Raw genomic sequence first — 21,006 nt, forward strand, 5'->3', positions numbered from 1 at the left:
CCTTTCCCTATAAAAGAGCACCCTCTCCCTCTTATTTGTGATATACATATAGTATGCTTATATATACATATTGCATGCTTGAAGTGAGGAGCATATAGAAAGGAAAAGAAGGTGAGAGAAAGGTAAAAGTAGGAAGAAAGATGAGAGATAAAAGAAAGTGGGAGAAATATCTTAGACAAGGTTAAATCTATATCACTTTGTAATTCATTCTGAAATAGTGAAACTTTGATCCAATCTGCCCGTGGAGTAGGTATATCCGAACCACGTAAAATTCGGTCTTGTCTCCATTTATTTTTTGCTCATCTTTATTTATTTTATTATTAATTTTTACATCATTTTATAACATTTTAAAATTACTTTTCTTTTTCTTCCTTTATTTTTCTATTAATAAAAGGGAAAAATTTAACCCATTCATGTTTTATTGTTAAAGAAAGCTAAAAAAAAAAAATGTGAATAAAAATATATTTTACACGACAATTTTTTATGCTCTTAATTTTGAATTATATTCATGAAAAATTTTTATTTTAATAAAAAGAAAATAAAAAATAAGTTCCATTTTTTTTTTTAATTCCTATAAAAAACTTGCAACAAATCGGGAAGCTTCATCAGGTTTGGTTCCAAGAACCCAATCATCGAGTTCAATTTTTCTCTTCTTAATTTTCTACGCAAACGTTCTGTCTTACATCTCCACTTTCTACTGCTTTCTCATGCAAGGAAGAACCTTCCTAAAATTCATGCAAATTGAATGAAATTCAATAAGAAAAGGTAAAAATTCTATGCGTATTCAAAATAAGAGTTCATAGTAATAATGTGCAACAATCAAACACTTGATAAAAAATCAACATCCAGATGCAAGAGATTTAAACACAAATTCGAGCTGAAAGACCCAAACCCTAAACCCCTACAAAATTCACTACGCTCGAGTATGATATTTCGAAAAATAAATTTAGCCCACAACCTTTGAAAATTTTCAAAACGAAGTACAGTATCTGATTCGGACTCTTGCTTTCTAGTTCATCATTCCCTGTGCGATCGTCCATTTCTTCTACGAGAGACGGCCATCGGAAGTAGCCGCACTGACAAGCATAACGATGGGTAGACATTTCAAACTTTTCTATAAAGCCAAGTATCTTGTAATCGGCACCACTGGGGCCGCAACGAGCGCCGCCGCTGTCGCCGCCGTGCAGTCCCCAAACTCCAATTTTGTTGAACATTTCATAGATAATGTTGAGGCAGGATTCAACGGCGTCCTTCGCTCCTCTCGCGCTATCTTCACTGTCTGTTCCTTCTCTTTGTATCTTCATTTCAGTTTTTTCTTTTTTGTTTATATTTAAAAAATTACTCCATTTTTGATTGTGTTGAATGGTTGTTCTTCTCACGCTACCTTCTGGTCGGGCAGATTGCTTCTAATGTTATTGACTACCAGTATTCTCTACATGGGTTGCCCCCATATTCAGACGAGTATAGCTGTAAATTATCTGAGGTTTGTTTTCTATCTGTGTTTATTATGTTCATATTAATCCAAATGCTTGTTTGTATATTCTTAATTTGCAAGCAACGATGCGATTTGTGTTCTTGAAAAGATAAGAGTATAAATATCAAACCAGAGCAGCGGCAGCGCAATTTTTCACTGAATTGGATAATTAGTTATGTAGCTTTATCATTGGTTCAGCGGTTTCTGTTGTAGCTACTCATTGAAGTGTATAAAACTAGAGATAGAAACTTGTTGAAATGTATAAAGAGAATCAATGTATTGGTGACCTTATTTCTTCTGAAATTATCCTGGTTTCTTTTTTTTTTTTATCCTAATAGATATATAAACGATAATTTACTTGTAAATATAGAAAATGTTGCATTTGAAACAGTTCCTCAAACTCGCATTCATATTCTTTGGTGCTGCTAACTGTTATTCTTGCATCGGGTGTAGCTCAGTTCAGGCAATTGTTATTGAAAAGAAAAATGAACTGTTACGAAAGCAGGGATATACTTGTCCCAAAAAGAAAGTTACTGCTCGAGGAAGTCCCGCTCAGTTTCAAATTGATCTCCATTTTCTTTAGAAGTGATATGAATATGTTGAAATTGGTGTGTTGATGCAAAAGACAAATAGCCTTGTGCAGATGGCAGTGCTCTTGCTGAAAGAATTAGAGTTTGCTTGTGTATTTGGTTGGAGAACTGTGTAAGCTGCATTCAATTTGTACTTAGTATTTGATCTTATGCTGTTTAGGTTCATTTGCGATCGGCCAAGAGAATTTTGAAATTATGTGAAGCCAATAAGGGTTTCTATGTAAAAGCTGGTCAGTTTGTTGCAGCACTGCGACAAGTTCCAAGAGAGTACTCATCAACTCTTTCCTCATTACAAGATCAGGTTTTACTTTGTTTTAAGCATTTATTCTATCAATTTTTTTCTTAGTCTGTATTTTTATGCAACTTCAGCAGGGATGCATTTGACTGGTTTTTATGCAAAATTTTATGGTTATATGTTTCAGGCAATTCCCTGTCATTTCAAAGCTATAAAAGAAGTACTGATCAGTAATTTGGGACAAGATTTATCTGATATGTAAGTCCTCCATAGAAGGGGTTCTAATTGTTGCTGTCGTGTCTTTTGTCATAATTTCTCTGTAGATATAGTAAATACCATTGACTTCTTGAACGAGCTGCCAAAGTCATTAACAATAGGTAGACAATTTTGTTATTCCTAGTATATCACATGAGGAAAAGTATTCCTTACATGCATCTCTTATATCGTATCAGTTGTTGAAAATGTTATCAAGATTCCTATACTGCATTTGTAACATACACATTTATAGGGTTGCTTTCTTCTGTCCAATCAATTGTTTGCTTGTTTGTTTTGTGTGAGACCAAACTGGGCTCTTCATGAGCCTCCTCAGCTAAAAGTTGCCAACCTGTTTGGTTGTGTTCATAGAGTTGAAGTGAAAACTGAACCTGTTTTGTTGCGTATTTTGAGTTTTTATTTTTAACAAATTTCCTCAATCATACAAAAACTAAACCCTATTTCTGATATTTTAGGAGTATTTGGCTCAAAACCTGTGTGCAATTGAACCCTGCGAAATTGAATACTAAGCAAAATATGTTGAAAAATGAAAAAGAATTATAACCTAACTGGGCAAAAAAAAAAAAAAATTAGAAGTTGAATATTTAAAAAGGTTGAATATGAACTTAGGGACAAAAAATCAATTCAAGTTAATTTGTGCATAACATTTACATCTTTAGTTGCAATTGGCAAACAAGTGCAAAAAAACATTTACAGAAAAACTAGATAAGAGAACTTATTTGTTGAATGACAAGAAAATCTTAAAAAAGAGGCAAAGATCTGCTACCTCAATTTTAGAGAGCAAACGATATATTAACAGCGCAAGAAAGGGAAGATGACCGGCAAAGACACTGATCTCAATCTCCATGTGCGGATGTGCCACACAGAAATGAAGAAGGTTGATTAGATCTATGAAAGGATGTTATACATGAATTGTGCATATAGCTGAATTCCAAATGGAAAAAGTGACAATTACTGGAGAGTTGCCTTGATGGCAGCTTAAAGGTTTTTGCAGTTTGCCCCTATATGTTTCTCTCTCTCTCTCTCTCTCTCTCTCTTGAAGAAGAAAAAGAAAGTTGGGACAACTTGTTACAACCATTTCCAAATGTTGATGATCCACAATGAAACCAAACCCCCATTGCGAAAACAAAAACAAAAAGCCAAAAACGAAAATAGTACCAAACACCCCTAGTTAGTTTCTGGTCATAGCAGTTGAAACCCTACAAGACAAGCTGAAAACTGAATGTTAACAAATGAATTGCACTCACCAGTTTCCTTGATGTATTGCAATGAAAACATAAACAGGAAAGATAAATGGTACCGAACAGCCATTAAAATGCTATTGATTGCCCTCATTATATATTCTTCTATACAACATCTGAAATAGGATGGGAGTTTCAGGAGTAGTTTGTCCCATTGGGAAATTCTGGGTCATGATTATGTGTAATAGAAGTGTCTTTGGAAGTGATGCTGGAACAAAAGCCTTATTATTGTTTGCATTACTATAATAGGATTTCGCCATTCATCCTACCATATCAGTTTGTTTTTTAGGAGCTTGTATGCCTTTTGAGTCCTTTTATTTAGATTTTTGTCCTATATTTTTTATGTAGTCAATTAAATTAATGTGAGGCCAGGATTATAAGCCTTTTCAAGAAAGATCAAAGGCTAGAATTGTAGGTTTTTTGCAACTTTATATAAAAACCTCTTTTGGAGGCTCTTATATTTGATTTTTTTTTTTTCAGACTTGTCCTATGAAAACTCAAATTTGAGCTCTTGACCAGGGACACAAACCCTGGAAAATCACTTATCCTTATTCCTTCTTGAATACCTTTGCATTCTTTAGCTATGCTTTTGTTATATTGCTACTAGAATTTTGTATTCAGTGTTCCAGGGAGCTGAATAAGTAGCTAAGAAGTGCTTAACAACCGTTTGTAAAAGTTTCAGCTGATAGTTACCATGCTTACGTGATGTTTTTTGTTATGTGTGACTTACTATCTTGTGAACTAGGTAATGTGGGACAAGACAAGTCTATATGAACAGGTTCCTTCTGGACTGGTCATTTGTGGGTACCTAAGTCACTAGTTCAAGATGTCATAGATTTTCCCTGCTCAGGCTCTTTGCACTCTTGTGAAGTTTCACACTTGTGTTTCATGACATGCATGCTTGATGTGGGGCATCACATGCATGATTATTCATAAAAAACATGCCTTGGAATGCATGTTCCTCTACCTAGATGCATCTTATGGAGTTATGTGGTCCTCTCCCAACAATTTCTGGAAATAGTGCACATGTGACATGTCCCCACACTTCTAGCTAGTTCTAGCCTTGATACCAAGTGAGATGATATGAATTGGGGACCCAAATGACTCGTTAATTACATGTAAGTGTTCAACAACTGTGTTAAAAGCTTAAACCAATAGTTTCCATGTTTATTCTTTATAAATTTCTTATCATCTTGTCAACTAGGTGATGTGGGACAAGTTTGCCTAAACTGATTAACATTGGGTGACATGTTCCTTTTGGACTGGTCACCTAGTCTGGGTCGATATGTCTAACTTATTGGTTTAGGGGTGTTGTAGTTTGCTTCCGGCCCTACATCAGGAACAACCACATGAGGACTAGAATCATGACCCTAGGCTCCAAAATAAGAATGGGAGAACCTATTGATTTCTTGGATTGCCTCCATGCCAAATAAGGAAGATTTAACACTTCCATTATCATACTCTAAAATTGTTAATGTTCCACATGAAATACACTCTTTAGCAGGAGATATAATAAGACATAAAATCAGATAAATTCCTCATATCCTTGCTCCATGAACTATGGACGTGAGTACATTTGACATTACAATCGAGATAATTTGAAAGTGAACTTGAAAGTGGGACTTTTGAAGGTGGGTTTCTTCATTGTAGTTATTTCCTTCTCTCTCTAATTATATTTGTTGAAATTTTAGATAAAATGAAAGACCTGACACAAGGATAGGTCTCTCCCTCTATTTATAAGTTTATAACATATAAGTACATTCTAATGATCATAATACCCTTACTAACTCTCACTTAATAACATAACATTAAAACACTAATAATGCTAAATGACTAAAATAACTATTAACACTCCCCTTGAGTTGGAGCATAGATATCATATGTTCTTAGTTTGTTAGAAATGAATTTAACATGAGCACCTCCCAAAGTTTTAGTAAGCAAATAAGTTGCATATTGGAGTTCACATGAGTCGTTGTAATGAGCTTTTGCACAAGTTTCTTCTGAACAAAGAGGCAATCAACCTCAATGTGTTTTGTCCGCTCATGGGAGACCGGGTTGGAGGTAATATGAACAGCAACTTGATTATCTCCCATCAACTCTATAGATCGGGAATGTGAAAAACTCAATTCTTTCAACATGTTTTTCAACCAAACAAGCTCACATGTGGTGTGAGCCATGACTTTATACTCTGACTCAACACTTGTCCTTGCCACTACAATTTGTTTTTTACTCTTCTAGGAAGCCAAATTACGACCAACAAATATATAGTACCCCATTGTGGATCGTTTGTTTGAAGGGGATCTGGCCCAATTTGCATCAATATATCCTTGAATATAAGTGTGACCTTGATCTTAATATAAGAGACCTCGCTTAGGTGCACCTTTGAGATATCTTAAAATGCAAATTACTGCATTGTGACGAAAGAATCCAGAATTGACCCACCACACTTGTTGTGAGAGATATATCCGATCGAGTGACTAACTTTTCAATGAATCTTTGGTATTGTCTTGGGTCAGGCAACAAATCACCCATCTCCAACACTAACTTGTTGTTAAGATCCATGGTTGTATCAATAGGTTTGGATCCCTACATCCCAGACTTGTCCAAAAAATCAAGAACATACTTCCTTTGTGACAAAATAATTCCCATATGAGATCTAAACACATCTATACCCAAGCAGTATTTCAATGGTCTTGAATCTTTGGTCTGAAACTTAGTCTATATAAAATATTGTAGGCCTTGAATACCTTGACCATCATCACTTGTAATTATATCACCCACATGCACAATAAGAAGAATCCAACATGATAGAGTATGATGATAATACACAAAGTCATCCACTTCACATTGTTGAAGGCCACCCTCGAGTACTACGACACTAAATCGACCAAATCATACTCTGGGAGATTGTTTTAAACCATATAATGCCTTCATAGGCCGACACACTAATCCTGACTCCCTTAAAGCAACAAACCCAGGTGATTGCTCAATATAGACCTTCTCTTAAAGATCGCCATGTAGGAAGTCATTGTTCATTTCTAATTGATGTAGAAGCCAGTGACAAGTGGCCGCCAAGGAGATGAATAAACGTATCGAGGTAAGTTTGCAACTAGGGAAAATGTGTTCAAATAATCCAAGCCATTCACTTGAGTATATCCCTTAGCAACAAGACGTGCCTCTAGACAAGCCAGAGAACCATCAAAGTTGGCTTTCACATTATATACCCAGCGACAACCATCCCCATATTTATCAAGAGGAAGAGATAGCAATTCCTAAGTATCATTGTCCTATAACACAATCATCTCTTCAACCATTGCATTCCTCTGCCAAAAATGAGCTAAGGCTTTAGAAACAAATTTAGGAAGGGCAACAGAGGATAAAGTAGTAACAAAACAATAATAGGAGGGTGGCAAGAACTCCTAGCAAACAAAGTTGGAGATGGGCTGTTGTGTACATGTGTGTTTACCTTTCTGGAAAATAATGGGAGGATCAACATCATGGGAAATATGATCATTAGATGAGGAAGCCAAAGGCATAGTAGTGGAAGCTAGAGGGGACTCTCTTCCATGGAGTCTCCATCGTGAATGCACTTGCAAATTAGAATGACTGAGATGAAGGGAAGGACTTAAACTACGTGGAGACATAGGTGGATGACTAGGTAAGGACAAAAAATTAGAATTTGGAAGATTAGGCAGAGGAAGAAACTCATTAAGGCCAGAAGCAGTTAGGAACTGAGAGGAGTATGGTGTAGACTCAAAGAAGGTAACATCAGCAGAAAAAAAAAACCAATGTAGAGTAGGATTGTAACAACGATACTGCTTTTGAGTTCATAAGTATCTCAGGAGGACATATTTTATAACATGAGATCCAATTATCCATCCCATGGTTAGTTGATGAACATGGGACACACACCTGAATATACGAGGAGGTGAAGAGAATAGAGGGGAATTAGGTAAGGAAAAGGAGTAGGGAATTTTACCACTAAGAACAAAGCATAACATCTTGTTGATAAAATAGTAAGCAGTAAGTACAAGATCACCTCGGAACACTTTCGGAACATGCATTTGATAAGTAAGGTGCGAGTGACTTCAAGGATATGTCTATTTCTCCTCTCTACAACCTAATTTTGTTGAGGAGTGTGGGCAAATAAGGTGCAAGTCACTTAAAAGGATATGTCTACTTTTCCTCTCAGCAAGCCCATTTTGTTGACAAGTGTTGGCATAAGATGACTGCTAAACAATACCAAACAGAGTAATATAAGTAGTGAATTAAGTATTGAAGTACTCTTAAGCACCATCACTTTGAAGTATCTGAACTAGCAAACTAAATTGATTCTTTATTTTAGAACAAAAGACACAAACTATATTGAATAACTCAGAAGATCTTCTAGTAAATAGAGCCAAGTCATCCTTGAATAATTATCAACATAGGTTACAAAGTATTGGAAACCCAACTTGGACACCATTTGAGTAGGATCCCAAACACCATAATGGACAAACATGAAAGTGCTTGCTGCTCGTTTATTGACTTGGAAGAAAAAAGGGCACGATGATGCTTTCCCAACTGACAAGAATCACACTAAAGTCTTGACACAAGACTCAAATCAAGAACTTGTAGTATCAACTTTTCCAATGAATTTTGCCCCTGAGCATAAGCTCAGGTGGTAAGGACTTGCCCTAGAAGGCCGCTTACAATGGTGGATATGGGGTTCAAACCTTGCTACTTGCAGCGCACATTCGGATTTACCTCTTATGTGTTGGTTGTGGGCACGACTAGCGTAAGAGTGAGATTAGTCTGTGCGTAAGCCCAGGAAACCCAACGTATCCAAAAAGAAATGAAGGATGACCAAGGCGACAATGGATTTGAAGTGGCGTGCTAGCAGCAGTGTAGGCAGTAGAAAGAGACAATGATTCAAAGTGATAAAGTCCACTAGCTTCACGCCCTCCTCCAATCGTCTTCCACATCTTCAAATCCTGAATTGCCATAGAATCAAGGAAGAATATTACTAAACAATACATGGATTTGGTAATCTTGTCTAACTGATATAAGATCAAAAGGGAACTTGGGAATATACGAAACCGAAGGAAGAGAAATAGAGGAAGTGGGATTTACAACCCCTATTCTTTTAATGGCAGTGATGGACTCATTAGCAAGAATAACATAGGTTAAATTTTCAAGATACTAGAGAGTATAGAAGAAATTAGGTATACCCGTGATATGATTAGTCGCAACGGAATTTATAACCCGAGGGCTAGGATGAGAAGTATTGGATGACAGGCAAGTTGTAGGGTTACGTATCTAAGCAAGGGATGCAATGGGAAGAGAAGCTGGCTGGGATGCTTGATATTGCTAGAATTTGGAATACTCTTTGACATAGGTATAGCACGCTGCTTCCCACTTGGGCCCGAAGGTGTGGAATCTGTGATGGTTGCGTTGGTGACACCAACATGTTTAACGTGGAGATCTCAACACCGCTTAATATTATGATCTCCTTATAAAAAAGAAGAACACTTGCAAGGAGTGCCTTTACCTCGTCCATATCTTCCACCACGACCACCCGAATCACCTCAAGAACTTCTATGGTTGCTTGATTGTAAACCATAATTAGCCTTTGTGGCAAAAGTTATCCTCTCAGAGCCATGAGTTGAAACGCTAGATGCAAGGGTATGGGAATGTGTGCTAAAGGAAGCATGGAAGAACGCAAGAATAAACATTGGCAAGTGATGGCAACATTGCACTACCAAGTATCTAGGACTGGATTGCCTCAAACTCGGGTTTCAAACCTAGTAGAAACCAAAAATTGTCATTTGCTCCCTCTGCTTCTACATCTTGTGAATATTGATAGTGATATGTTGCACGATGTTAAGCATCTCATGAATATGTTTCATCTCTGCAAAATATTCTGTAACACTCTTATCTCCCTATTTTAACTAATAGTATTGGAGGGATAGATTGTACGTACGTGTAATGTTAATGGAATATAGAAGCTTGACATAATCTCAAGTCTCCTTGCATGCATTCGAATGCATGCACATCTGTGCAATATGGGGTTCCATCAAGTTCGACAAGAGGGAAACAATCAAAGCATCTTCCTAAATCCCCACTTAGAGGGCTCAGATTGGAACAAGGGATCTGATTTTCCTAATCCTATCATATAGATCTTAACAACCTTAGACCACTGAATAAAATCCTTCCCATCCAACTTTTCGGGTATTATTTGTGGCAGTGATGAAGGAAACATACTTCTGCAATTCATCGACTTCATCTTAACTCTCATAAACTAGACCAATGTCAAACAAAAGGAACATTCGGACTAACCGGAACAACCACGAACAAGGTGAACCACTGAAACAACTGCAGACAAGTCACCTACAAACTAATATAACACTGCCACAGCCCCTCAAAATCAATGCATGAACTCTGCCACTGCTCCAAGAGACTCGCCAATGGCCTCTACTAATACCAAACAAACAAGTAACAGATTGCCATGAGTGCATGGTCAAAAAAGGTTGGATCTTTGAACAAAAAACATCACCAACAGCTTGATATTATGGTCTTTGGAAGAAATCAAGAAATTTTGAAGAAAGTTGCAGCAAAAACTGGTTGGGAAGGTATCTCGCCTTTGAGGTGTGTGGGGTCGGAACTGCTGGCAATTGGCTGGTGCATGGGGGCTTGTGAGATGGTCTCCGGTGATGGGATTTCAAAGTTACAGATTGGAGGGTTCTGTTGTTAACTTTATGGTTGTTTCTGTGAAATATGGAAGGGTTTTTATAGTTCTGAGAAGGGCAGCGATGGGCTGGGTATTTTCCAGCGATGGCTGAGTTTTTCGGCAATCCTTGGATTGGTTTCTAGGCTGGTGGAGTGTGGTTGATCTTCCAGTACTGGCCGTTTTTCAGAGGATGACTATGTTTAGGGTTTGGTTTGGTGGTACAGTTTAGGTTTTGGTTTGTTGGTGGTGATAGGGTTTAGGTTCGATCTTGCTCTGATACCATGCTGAAATTTTAGGTAACAAGGAAGACCTAACGCAAGGATCGGTTTCTCCCTCCATTTATAAGATATTATCAATTACATTCTAATGGCCATAACACCCCTGCTAACTCTCACCAATTAACATAGCACTAACACACTAATAATGCTAATGACTAAAATAACCTCGAATAATATTATTTGTTTATCAAAGAAAAAATTGGTTTCTTTATTGCATTCCAGAAGTGAGAAGCATAGGAGAATTCAAACTTAACTCATATATGACACTCTGCCTTCTCTTTATCACACTATTTTTTTATATATAAAAAAGGCAACTTTCTTTATTGCACTCTAGAAGCTAGAAGCATGCGAAAGAGAGGACACCTGTAGGTCTGCACGTGTGGGGGAGTGTTAAAGCTTGATATACATTGCTGGCCCACAACCTAACAGTTTAAGCTTAAGTTTTTAGATAAAGTGGTTAATCTAACAATATACATACATATATATATATTTATTTTATATATATATTTATAATATATATATATATATAGATTTTTCCATTGTATTTAGTGGACAATACCCTGTCCTTTTCTGTATTAATTCTCTCTCTCTCTCTCTCTCTCTCTCTCTCTCTATATATATATATATATATATATATATATATATATAAAATATGTTTTTTCCATCTTATTTGGTGGATGATACCCTGTCTTTTTCTGCTAACTCCTCTATCTCTCTCAAAGAATTCTTGCTTAATAAAAAAAAATGTTTACATATAATGAAAACTATGCCTCTTTTGCTGTTGAAAATTTTACCAATTTGCACCTCAGTCTGACATCCTTGGTCAGATAATCTTTTAATTCTTTATGTAAACAATGCATATGACATGTAATTCATTTCATCCATATACCATTTGTTTGGGATAGTGTCTGCAGCGCAGTAGTCCATAATCTTTTGACATTCTCAGAGAAGATTTGTACGTCATCTTTTTGCATGTTGATTATGGCTTTCTTAATCAAACAACTCACGTGCTGGGCCCTTCAAAAAGGTCCTTTATGATGAGCTTCTAGTGAGTATCTAGTATATACAACAGATGCCACATAGGGTGAGTGTTTGACACTTTAATTTCAGTTCCTTTATCTAGACTCTGGCTTTGACGTTTGGAAGAAACCTAAACAAAATGAACAAATTTTGGGCTTTTACTTTATTTCTATTTTTTTTAAATTTTTATCATGCACGCTACATTTCCAGCTGGTCAAACTGTTTCAACAGTGAAGTTTTTGCCATATCATAAAGTTATCTGTGGACAGAGTTAGTTGCTATTTTCTTCTGTTTGATGGGTTAGCATTCTTTATTTATTTGGTGCTCTATTAATCTGAATATCAGATTTTTGTCATTTGACGAACAACCAATTGCTGCTGCTTCCATAGCTCAAGTACATCGTGGGTTGTTACAAGATCAGCAAGAAGTTGCAATTAAGGTTGGGGTAATTCTTTTTTTTTTTTTTTTCAGTTCACATTGAGGTTCCATTTTAAGTTTCTGGCTTGCAGCATATGAATTTGTAATATATTAATATGTTTATGCTTAATCAGGAGAATACTCTGTTATTTTTTTTTCTTCTATCCGTGCCAGTTTCCCTCATACAGTCGATTTTGTAGTGTGTCTGAGAGTTCAGGGGCCCATTTAGTTGTAGAAAACAGTTTTCATTTTCCATTTTTAGTTTTGCAAAAAAAAAAAAAAAAAAAAAGCTAATTTTTAATTTTACAACATTTATATGAAATAAATGAATGATAAAACATTTTGGCACCATTTACCAGTGGGATTTTTTTTTCATTTATAATTTTTCAAATAATTACAATAATGCTACATTGTTTTCCAATTTTCTGAACTTATATAGAGTTGGAAAACATATTTTTTATTATTTTCTAGATTTCTAATTCTTACTTTTCTTATTGGAGCATGAAATTTGAATCTTGAACTTTAATTTACATGGTATATGTATTGAGTTTCTTCCAAATCCACAAGAATCCAAATTCAAGCCCCAAAATCCATGATCCCATATATTATCTTATACAATTTTTGAAAAAATGAAAAATAAGTTGCCTTTTCTTATAATTATTTTAAAATCTAGAAAGAAAAAATAAAAACTGTTTTGCACTACTAAATAAACTCTTTATTTTCTACCTTTTTAATACAAATGTTGGAAAACTAAAAAATACGCTAAAATTTTTATAATTTTTTGGAAAAACTAAAAAATGGAAAATGAAAAATTTTTTCACTGCTCGGGTCCTAATATCTTTTTTTTTTTTTTTCTTCAGTTTAATTTCTTGGTATGCTCTAGAATTATTGGTATTATGTTCACTGATTTCCTCACGAAACAACAACAAAGGCTGTCCCAAGAGGTGGTATCAGCTACTTGAATCCTTTTCTACCAATATATATGATCGAGAGCAATTTCTTCTAACAATTTAAAGGCTATTAAATCCCTACTTATTATCTCATTCCAAGTTATTTTAGGTCTACTTTGGCCCCTTCTACTGCCGCTAACATTAATTAGCTCACTTCTCACTAGTGCATTATTTGGCTTACATTGCATGTCCAAATCATTTGAGATGCCCGCCCTTCCCTGATCTTATCTTCTATAGGTATTTTGCCTAATTTACAACAAATATGCTCATTTCTTAATTTATTTTTAATGTCATACCTTAGCATTCTCATTTCAGCTTGAATGTGTTCTTTCTTAGTTGCCCAACATTATGATCCATATAACATAGCTGATTTTATAGCTGTCCTATAAAATCTCTTCATCTTATGATATGTGCTGAGCTGTGATCAAAGGCCAACCATGGATCTCCAAAGTCAACTCTCAAAATTTGATTGAAGGCCAGTTCACATTCTTTTCTTATTTTTCTTGTTATCTCTCTCTTTTTTCTTTCTTTTTTCTTCATCTTACTTTTAATTGACCAAAATCAGTGATTCTGCTGCTCTGTTGGTCTCAGTTAGAGCTGCTGTGACCCATGTTTATTTGTTCTTATTGAATTTCTGCTGACTTTTCCTTTCTGGTCTGCTGCTCTTGGACAACTTCTTTCTTCTTTCCTGCTTATTTTTCTGGCTTGCTGTGCTGCTCTCAGAGCTGTGACCCCCTTTTTTATTTTCCCCCCTTTTCTGTTGTTTTTTTTTTTTTTTGGGACTTTCTGCTCCTTTTTCGTGAAAAATTTCTGCTCTGCTGCTTTCAGTCTTCTTCTTCTTCTTCTAGAGTCTAGACTTCTCTGCTGCTCTTCATTGGAGCTGCTCTTAGCCCCCTTTCAATTTTTATTTATTTATTTATTTTTTTAAAGTTGGATAACATTGCTGTTTTTGCCTGGAAGAATTTTGTTTTCTTCGCATTCTGCTTCTGTTATTTGGAATTTCTGGCATGAACACTGGGTGCTGTTTCTACTGAGCTGCTCTTCTGTTGTTTTTGCTGTTTTCTTGTTTCCCGCTGCTTATTTCTGGTTTTTATTTTGTGGAATTTATGGCATGAAGTTTGCATATTATTAAACTGCATGTATTAATTTATATTCTAGCTTTGAATATTTGACATTTAAAATTCAAATATAAATTCTAATGTGTTTACAATCAAGAATCCATACATAGGATCATTACACAAACAATTTTAATAAATGTTTGCCACACTTTTGTGAGGTGCACATGCCTTGGCCTCGCGCCTATGCTCCACGTACCCTTCGCACCTTTGACTACTATGGACCCATCCAGGTTCTAGTGCTGCACCTTTGACTCCCTTGTCTATTGATCTTGTTTCTTGTGATATTTGATCTTCTTATTGCCATTTGGAAAGGTAAACACACCTACATCCAACATCCATTTCAAACTTTATTATGATTTTTAGTCACTCATATTATTATAAAACAACTTTCTTATCCTCTATCTCTATTTCCAATTCATGAAGCCTTATCCTATTCTAGGTGTAGAGCTGTTATGGTTGAAGAGATGCATATCTTACATGCTTATAGTGGGTGTCACTGGGTGTATATTATGAAGGTAAGTCCTAGTAGTGAAGATGGAATAAATTTCTGTATTTCTTCTTCTAATTATGTACATCTCAATCTTGCATTATATAATACAATCAACTATTCTAAACAAGGAAATAATCCCCCTACAGAATAATATATAATCTTCTACATTTACCCACTTTCCTAATTTACTCATTATTCACAAAGATACTTGGGATTTTAACACTCCCCCTCAAGTTGGATCATAGATATTAATCATCTCCAACTTGTTAATGAGATCATCAAAGTTCTGTTGTGCCAACCCTTTAGTAAAGATATCTACAGTTTGTTCCTTGGTGGGTACATAAGTCATACAGATAGTTCCTTCTTCAACTTTCTCTTTGATAAAATATCGGTCCACTTCCACATGTTTAGTCCTGTCATGTTGAACCGGATTGAGAGAGATACTAATGGCTGCTTTGTTGTCACAATAGAGTTTGATAGGAAATTTCACCGGGACCTATAGTTCTTCCAAGAGTTTCCGTAACCATAGTCCTTCACATATTCTTTGAGCAACTGTCCTAAACTCAGCTTCGGCACTACTACGAGCCACTACATTCTGTTTTTTGCTTCTCCAAGTTACCAAATTTCGCCAGACGAATGTGCAATAACCGGTGGTGGACCTTCTATCTTCCACGGATCCCGCCTAATCTGCATCTGTAAAGATCTCTACTTCCTTGCTTTCACATTTCTTGAAGAGGAGTCCTTTGCTCGGGGAGCCCTTGAGATATCGAAGGATCTTTTACACAACATCTAAATGAACTTCTTTTGGTGAATGCATGTGTTGCCTTACCACACTAGTTGCAAATGCAATATCTGGTTTGGTATGTGATAGGTAGATTAGCTTACCAACCAATCTCTGATACCTCTCCTCTTCAACTGGTATTCCATAGTCTTCTACCCTCTTTACTGCTTTAATCGGGGTTTCACTAGGTTTGCATCCAAGCATGCCAATTTCAATTAGGAGATCAGTGATATACTTTCGCTGAGACACTAATACCCTTTTTTGTTCTAGCAACTTCCATGCCCAAGAAGTACTGCATTTGTCCCAAGTCTTTAACTTCAAATTCAGTTGCTAGAACTTTCTTCAATCTTTCCATCTCTACTATATCATCCCCAGTTAAGATTATATCATCAACATACACTATTTGAATTGTTCTCTTACTCCTTTCAGACTGTTGGAAGAACAGGGTGTGATCTGATTGCCCTTGGCGATATCCTTGGTTCTTTATTACTTTTGCAAATCTGTTGAACCATGCTCTGAGAGATTGCTTGAGTCCATACAAGGACTTCTTGAGTTTACACACTTTATTTTCTTCACCTTTCTTATTGAAGCCTGGTGGTATTGTCATGTAGACTTCTTCTTCTAACTCGCCATTTAAAAATGCATTCTTAATGTCAAGTTGTTGTAGTGGCCAATCTAAGTTGGCTGCTAGGGACAAGAGGACCCGAGCTGTATTCAAGTTTGCCACCGGTGCAAATGTCAATGCCATAAGTCTATGTAAATCCTTTTGCAGCAAATCTGACTTATATCGTTCAATTGTCCCATCAGATTTATATTTCATTGTGAAGACCCATTTACAACCAACTGGCTTCTACCCTCTCGGAAAATTCATTACATCCCAAGTTCCACTTTTCTCCAGGGCCCACATTTCTTCCATGACAGCCTCCCTCCATTTAGGTATTTCTAGAGCTTCCTGAATATTCTTTGGAATTCTCAACCTGTCAAGGTTAGAGGAAAAAACATGATATCCTGTAGACAAGCTTTTATAAGACATGTATTTGGACCAGGGATATTGAGTACATGACCTGGTTTGTTTTCTGAATGCAATAGGTAAATTGATGTTATCAGGTACAGGATTATCATAAGAGAGCTCATGACTATCTATTACCTGGGCGTGGACTCATGCTTGTTCGGAGCCATCACCGGTTCCAACACTTTTGGTGCCTCAGGTATGAGATTCTCCCTGTTCTTTGTGTTCGGCTTTCTTGAGTAAACAAGTATGTCTGTGTTGTTTTGCTTTCTTGCATCTTCCCCTGAGGTTAAGTGCTCTTTTGTGTTTGAAAGGTCAACAAGTGAAGCAATGGGAGGCTCAATAGATGGGTTAGAGAATGAAGCAATGGGAGACTCAATAGATGACATTGATTCAGTAGTAAAGAAGTCAAAGAACCAATCTTCACTCCATTTCTCTCTTGAAGAGAGGTCTTTGGGAAATAAGGAGTGGTTTCAAAGAATGTGACATCAAGGCTAACAAACATCCTTTTTGAGATAGGGTCATAGCATTTGTAGCCTTTCTGGGTAAGGAAGTAACCAATGAAGACACATTTAATGGCACGAGGATCCAATTTATCCCGATGGTGTGCATGAACATGAACAAATGCAGTATAGCCAAATATTTTTAGCGGAAGATTGGAAGGGAGTCGAGAGGTAGGAAAATGTTCTTGGAATTTCTGGAGAGGAGTGGCAATGGAAAGTACTCGACTCGGTATTCGATTAATGAGATGTGTAGCTATTAAGATGACATCTCCCCAAAAATATTTTTTCATGTTTGTAGTGAACATCAATGCCCGAGCTACTTCAAGTATATGTCTGTTTTTTGGTTCAGCAACCCCATTTTGTTGAGGGGTGTCCACACAAGAACTCTGATGAACAATCCCATTTTCTTGAAGATAAGTTCCTAGAATATCATTAAAATATTCCGTACCATTATCGGTACGTAAAATTTGAATGTGAGTTTGAAATTGTGTTTGAATCATGGAATGAAAACTAACAAAAATGGAACGGACTTCAGTTTTATCTTTCAACAAGTAAACCCAACACAGACGAGTATGGTCATCAATAAAAGTAACAAACCATTTCGTATGGGAGCGATTGAGGGATCTTGAGGGTCCCCACAAATCACTGTGAATCATAGTAAATGGGCGGGATGATTTGTATATGGATGTTGGGAAAGAAGTACGCCGGTGTTTTGCAAGCTCACACACTTCACATTGAAACTCAGAAGACATTTTATTTGAACAGATGGATGGAAACAAATGTTTTAAATATTGAAAATTTGGGCGACGCATCCTAGAATGCCATAACAAAAGTTTACTATCTCTAAAAATAGATGCAGAATCACAAATTGTAGTATTACATTGTTCACTCAAGCTTGCCTCCTCAAAGTAGTAGAGTCCCTCATATGCCTTAGCAGTGCCAATCATCTTCCTTGATGATAGATCCTGAAAAACACAATGAGATGAAATAAATTTAGTAGAGGAATTGGAGTCTTTTGTTAACTGGCTGATGGATAACAAATTAGAAGATAACTTGGGAACATATAGGATAGATTTTAAAGTTACAGAGTCAGATATGCGAATACTTCTTTTACCGGCAATTGGTGAGAGAGAACCATCTGCAATTTTGACTCTCAGATTTCCAACATATGGTGAATAGGATGAAAACAATCGATAAGAACCAGTCATATGATCAGACGCACTCGAGTCAATTATCCATGGTGATTTGGAACAGGATATAGTATTTAATGCTGACAAATAATTACCTCGGTGAGCCAGAGAACCAGTGGAAGACTGACTCGATGTTTGAATTGAGGAAAACATTTTATATAGCTGATCCAACTGCTTAGGGCTAAATGCACTACTTGGAGTGGTATTATTGGTTTTTTCGCCTTGTGATTTTTCAGTTGAACCGTCAGTGGTAGCCTGATACCCACGATTTTTTTGATATCGTCTTGGCTTCCAATCTGCAGGCTTTCCATGAATCTCCCAGCAGGTATCTTTTGAATGGCTTGGCTTGCAACAATGCTCGCACCATAGTTTCCCTTTATGTGTCCTTTGTCTTGTACTTGTAGAATTTTGTGAGATTAGGGCCGATACCTCATTATTTCGCGAGTTGACGACTGATATTTCATCCTCTATATGTCCGGTCGGAACCTTCATCATAACACTGCAATTTCTCGAGAGCAGGGCCAATAGATCATCCCTTGTGTGTCCGGTTGGTCCTTTCATCATCATGTTGTGACGACTCTCTTCACGCCTTACCTCTGCGAATACCTCTTGGGTAGAAGGAAGGGGGCATCGGCTGAGGATCCTTCCTCGCACATCGTCCAAGTCACGGTTGAGGCCAGCCAAGAACTCGAAGACTCGTTCGTTTTCGAGTCTCTTCTTATAGCGAATGCTATCCCTAGGGCATTCCCACTCTTCATCAACGTTTAGGTCAAGCTCCTACCAGAGAGTTGTCATCTCCATGAAGTAATCCGTGACATCTCTCTCTCCTTGCCGCAGCCGCCACAATCGAGTCTTTATCTCGAAAATCTGGGAGTAGCTTTCGGCATTGGAGTACATCTCGCGAACAGCGTCCTAGACATCCTTCGCCGTTGGTAAAAACAGGTAAATCTTGCTGATCGAGGGCTTCATCGAGTTTACGAGCCATGCAGTCACCATGGAATTTTCAGATTTCCATTTTTGCAGAGCGGCTACGTCAGTTGTGGCTGGCTTCTTCCTTTCACCGGTAAGGTATCCCAACCTTCCTTTACCTTCAATCACTAGTTTGATGGATTGAGCCCATTCATGGAAATTTTTTCCATTCAAGCTCTCCACCGAGAGCGGGAAGGCTGAGCTGTCTAGCCCATTCGAACCCACGATGGAGGTAACTTCAGAGTCGCTATCGAGAGTTGTAGAGGAGCTCGACCCTCTGCTGTTGACAGCGCCGTCTTCCATTGCTAACTAAGGTTTAGAAACCCTAGCTCTGATACCATGAAGATAGAATAAATTTTTGTATTTCTTTTTCTAATTATGTACATCTCTATCTTATATTATATAATACAATCAATTATTCTAAACAAGGAAATAATCCCCCTACAGAATAATATATAATCTTCTACATTTACCCACTTTCCTAATTTACTCATTATTCACAAAGATACTTGGGATTTTAACAAATAGTTTTGTTGCTTGTTTGGAGGGGAGGCTTCTACCTAAAGGGTGTACTCAAGAATGCTGTTTGGACTATCTAATACCATCATTGGCCTTTGCACCGATTAGAATGCTTTCCTACATGAGGATCTTTAGAAGGAAGTCTCTATGGAGTCGAGGGGAATCTGGGTTGATATGTTGTCTTAAATTTTTTTTTTTTACAGCTTAAAGCAGTCTCACAGAGCATGCTTTATTAGATTCAATGCACTAGTGAATGGTGATAGTTTAGTCTTCAGATGTGTGTGATAGACCACTTTGTATACTACTGTCATGATGCTGTAAGTAGAATTTTATTGCTGGTGTATGTGGATGATATTGTAATCATCCATGATGATAGTCAGGGTATACATCAATTGAAGCATATTTTGCAGACAATCTTGTAGACTAAGATTTGGGTCCTATGAAATATTTCTTGGAAATTGAGGTATCTATAGCCTGTATGGAACCTTCTTGGCACGAAGGAAGTATGTTATAGACCTATTGAATGAGGCTAGGTTGTTGCTTCAAACTACTTGACATACTAATGGATCCTAGCAGCAAATGTCTTCTAGTTGTGACTTATGCGAGTGACATATTGGTCGATGGTGGACTTTGCCAGAGACTTGTTGGGAAGTTAAATTATCTTAGGCTAGACATTCTTTTGCAAAATTGCATGGAGTATTCAGTCAGTTCCCTGATTCTCCTGAATGAATCATGTGCTGTTATTCGTGCCTTGCAATACCTGAAAGATGTGCCTGGGAGAGGTCTCTTGTATTAGGATCGAGGTCATACTCATGTTTAGGGAACCACAATTGTTGATTGGGCTGGGTCATCCTTTGACAGAATATCCACAACTGGTATTGTGTGTTTGTTGGGGGCAAGGTGTCTTAGAAAGTAAGAATTAGAGTATGGTTGCATGGTCAAGTGCAGAGCTTGAGTATAAAGCCATCAGTTGAAGAATATGTTAGAATAACTTGGTTTTCTACATTCATAGCCTATGGACAAGACACATATAGGCTGCTTGTCATTTATTTGGAATATTTTTACACTGCTTCTGTGATGTCTGAGTGTCAACTGTCTGAGCATATGATATATCATATATATGCTCTAGCTTGAGGGGGAATGTTTCTGGTTACTCTGTATTGTATTACTTATTACTTTATGTCCATATGTTGGTAAGGGTACAGTTCTCACTCTAATGTACGTGCGATATATTATAAAT

General features: G+C 36.9%; 1 protein-coding gene across 6 annotated transcripts in view; it reads left to right on the forward strand.

Moving 5' to 3' along the window:
• The first annotated feature begins 581 nt into the window (after positions 1 to 581).
• Positions 582 to 21,006, forward strand: part of LOC131159719 (uncharacterized) — a 92,417-nt gene continuing 71,992 nt past the window's right edge. For 3 of the 6 annotated variants that reach the window (XM_058114853.1, XM_058114851.1, XM_058114852.1), the window contains exons 1-6: positions 625 to 765; positions 1,014 to 1,277; positions 1,400 to 1,483; positions 2,225 to 2,365; positions 2,487 to 2,557; positions 12,166 to 12,259. In XM_058114853.1, coding sequence (XP_057970836.1) covers positions 1,092 to 1,277; positions 1,400 to 1,483; positions 2,225 to 2,365; positions 2,487 to 2,557; positions 12,166 to 12,259 — 576 coding nt within the window. In that variant the 5' untranslated portion in view covers positions 625 to 765; positions 1,014 to 1,091. Of the gene's footprint in view, positions 766 to 1,013; positions 1,278 to 1,399; positions 1,484 to 2,224; positions 2,366 to 2,486; positions 2,558 to 12,165; positions 12,260 to 21,006 lie in introns of all 6 variants that reach the window. The other 3 variants (XM_058114849.1, XM_058114850.1, XM_058114848.1) reach the window with 2 other exon arrangements.

Source organism: Malania oleifera, chromosome 7 (genome assembly GCF_029873635.1).
Source record: "Malania oleifera isolate guangnan ecotype guangnan chromosome 7, ASM2987363v1, whole genome shotgun sequence".
Lineage (NCBI taxonomy): Eukaryota > Viridiplantae > Streptophyta > Magnoliopsida > Santalales > Ximeniaceae > Malania > Malania oleifera.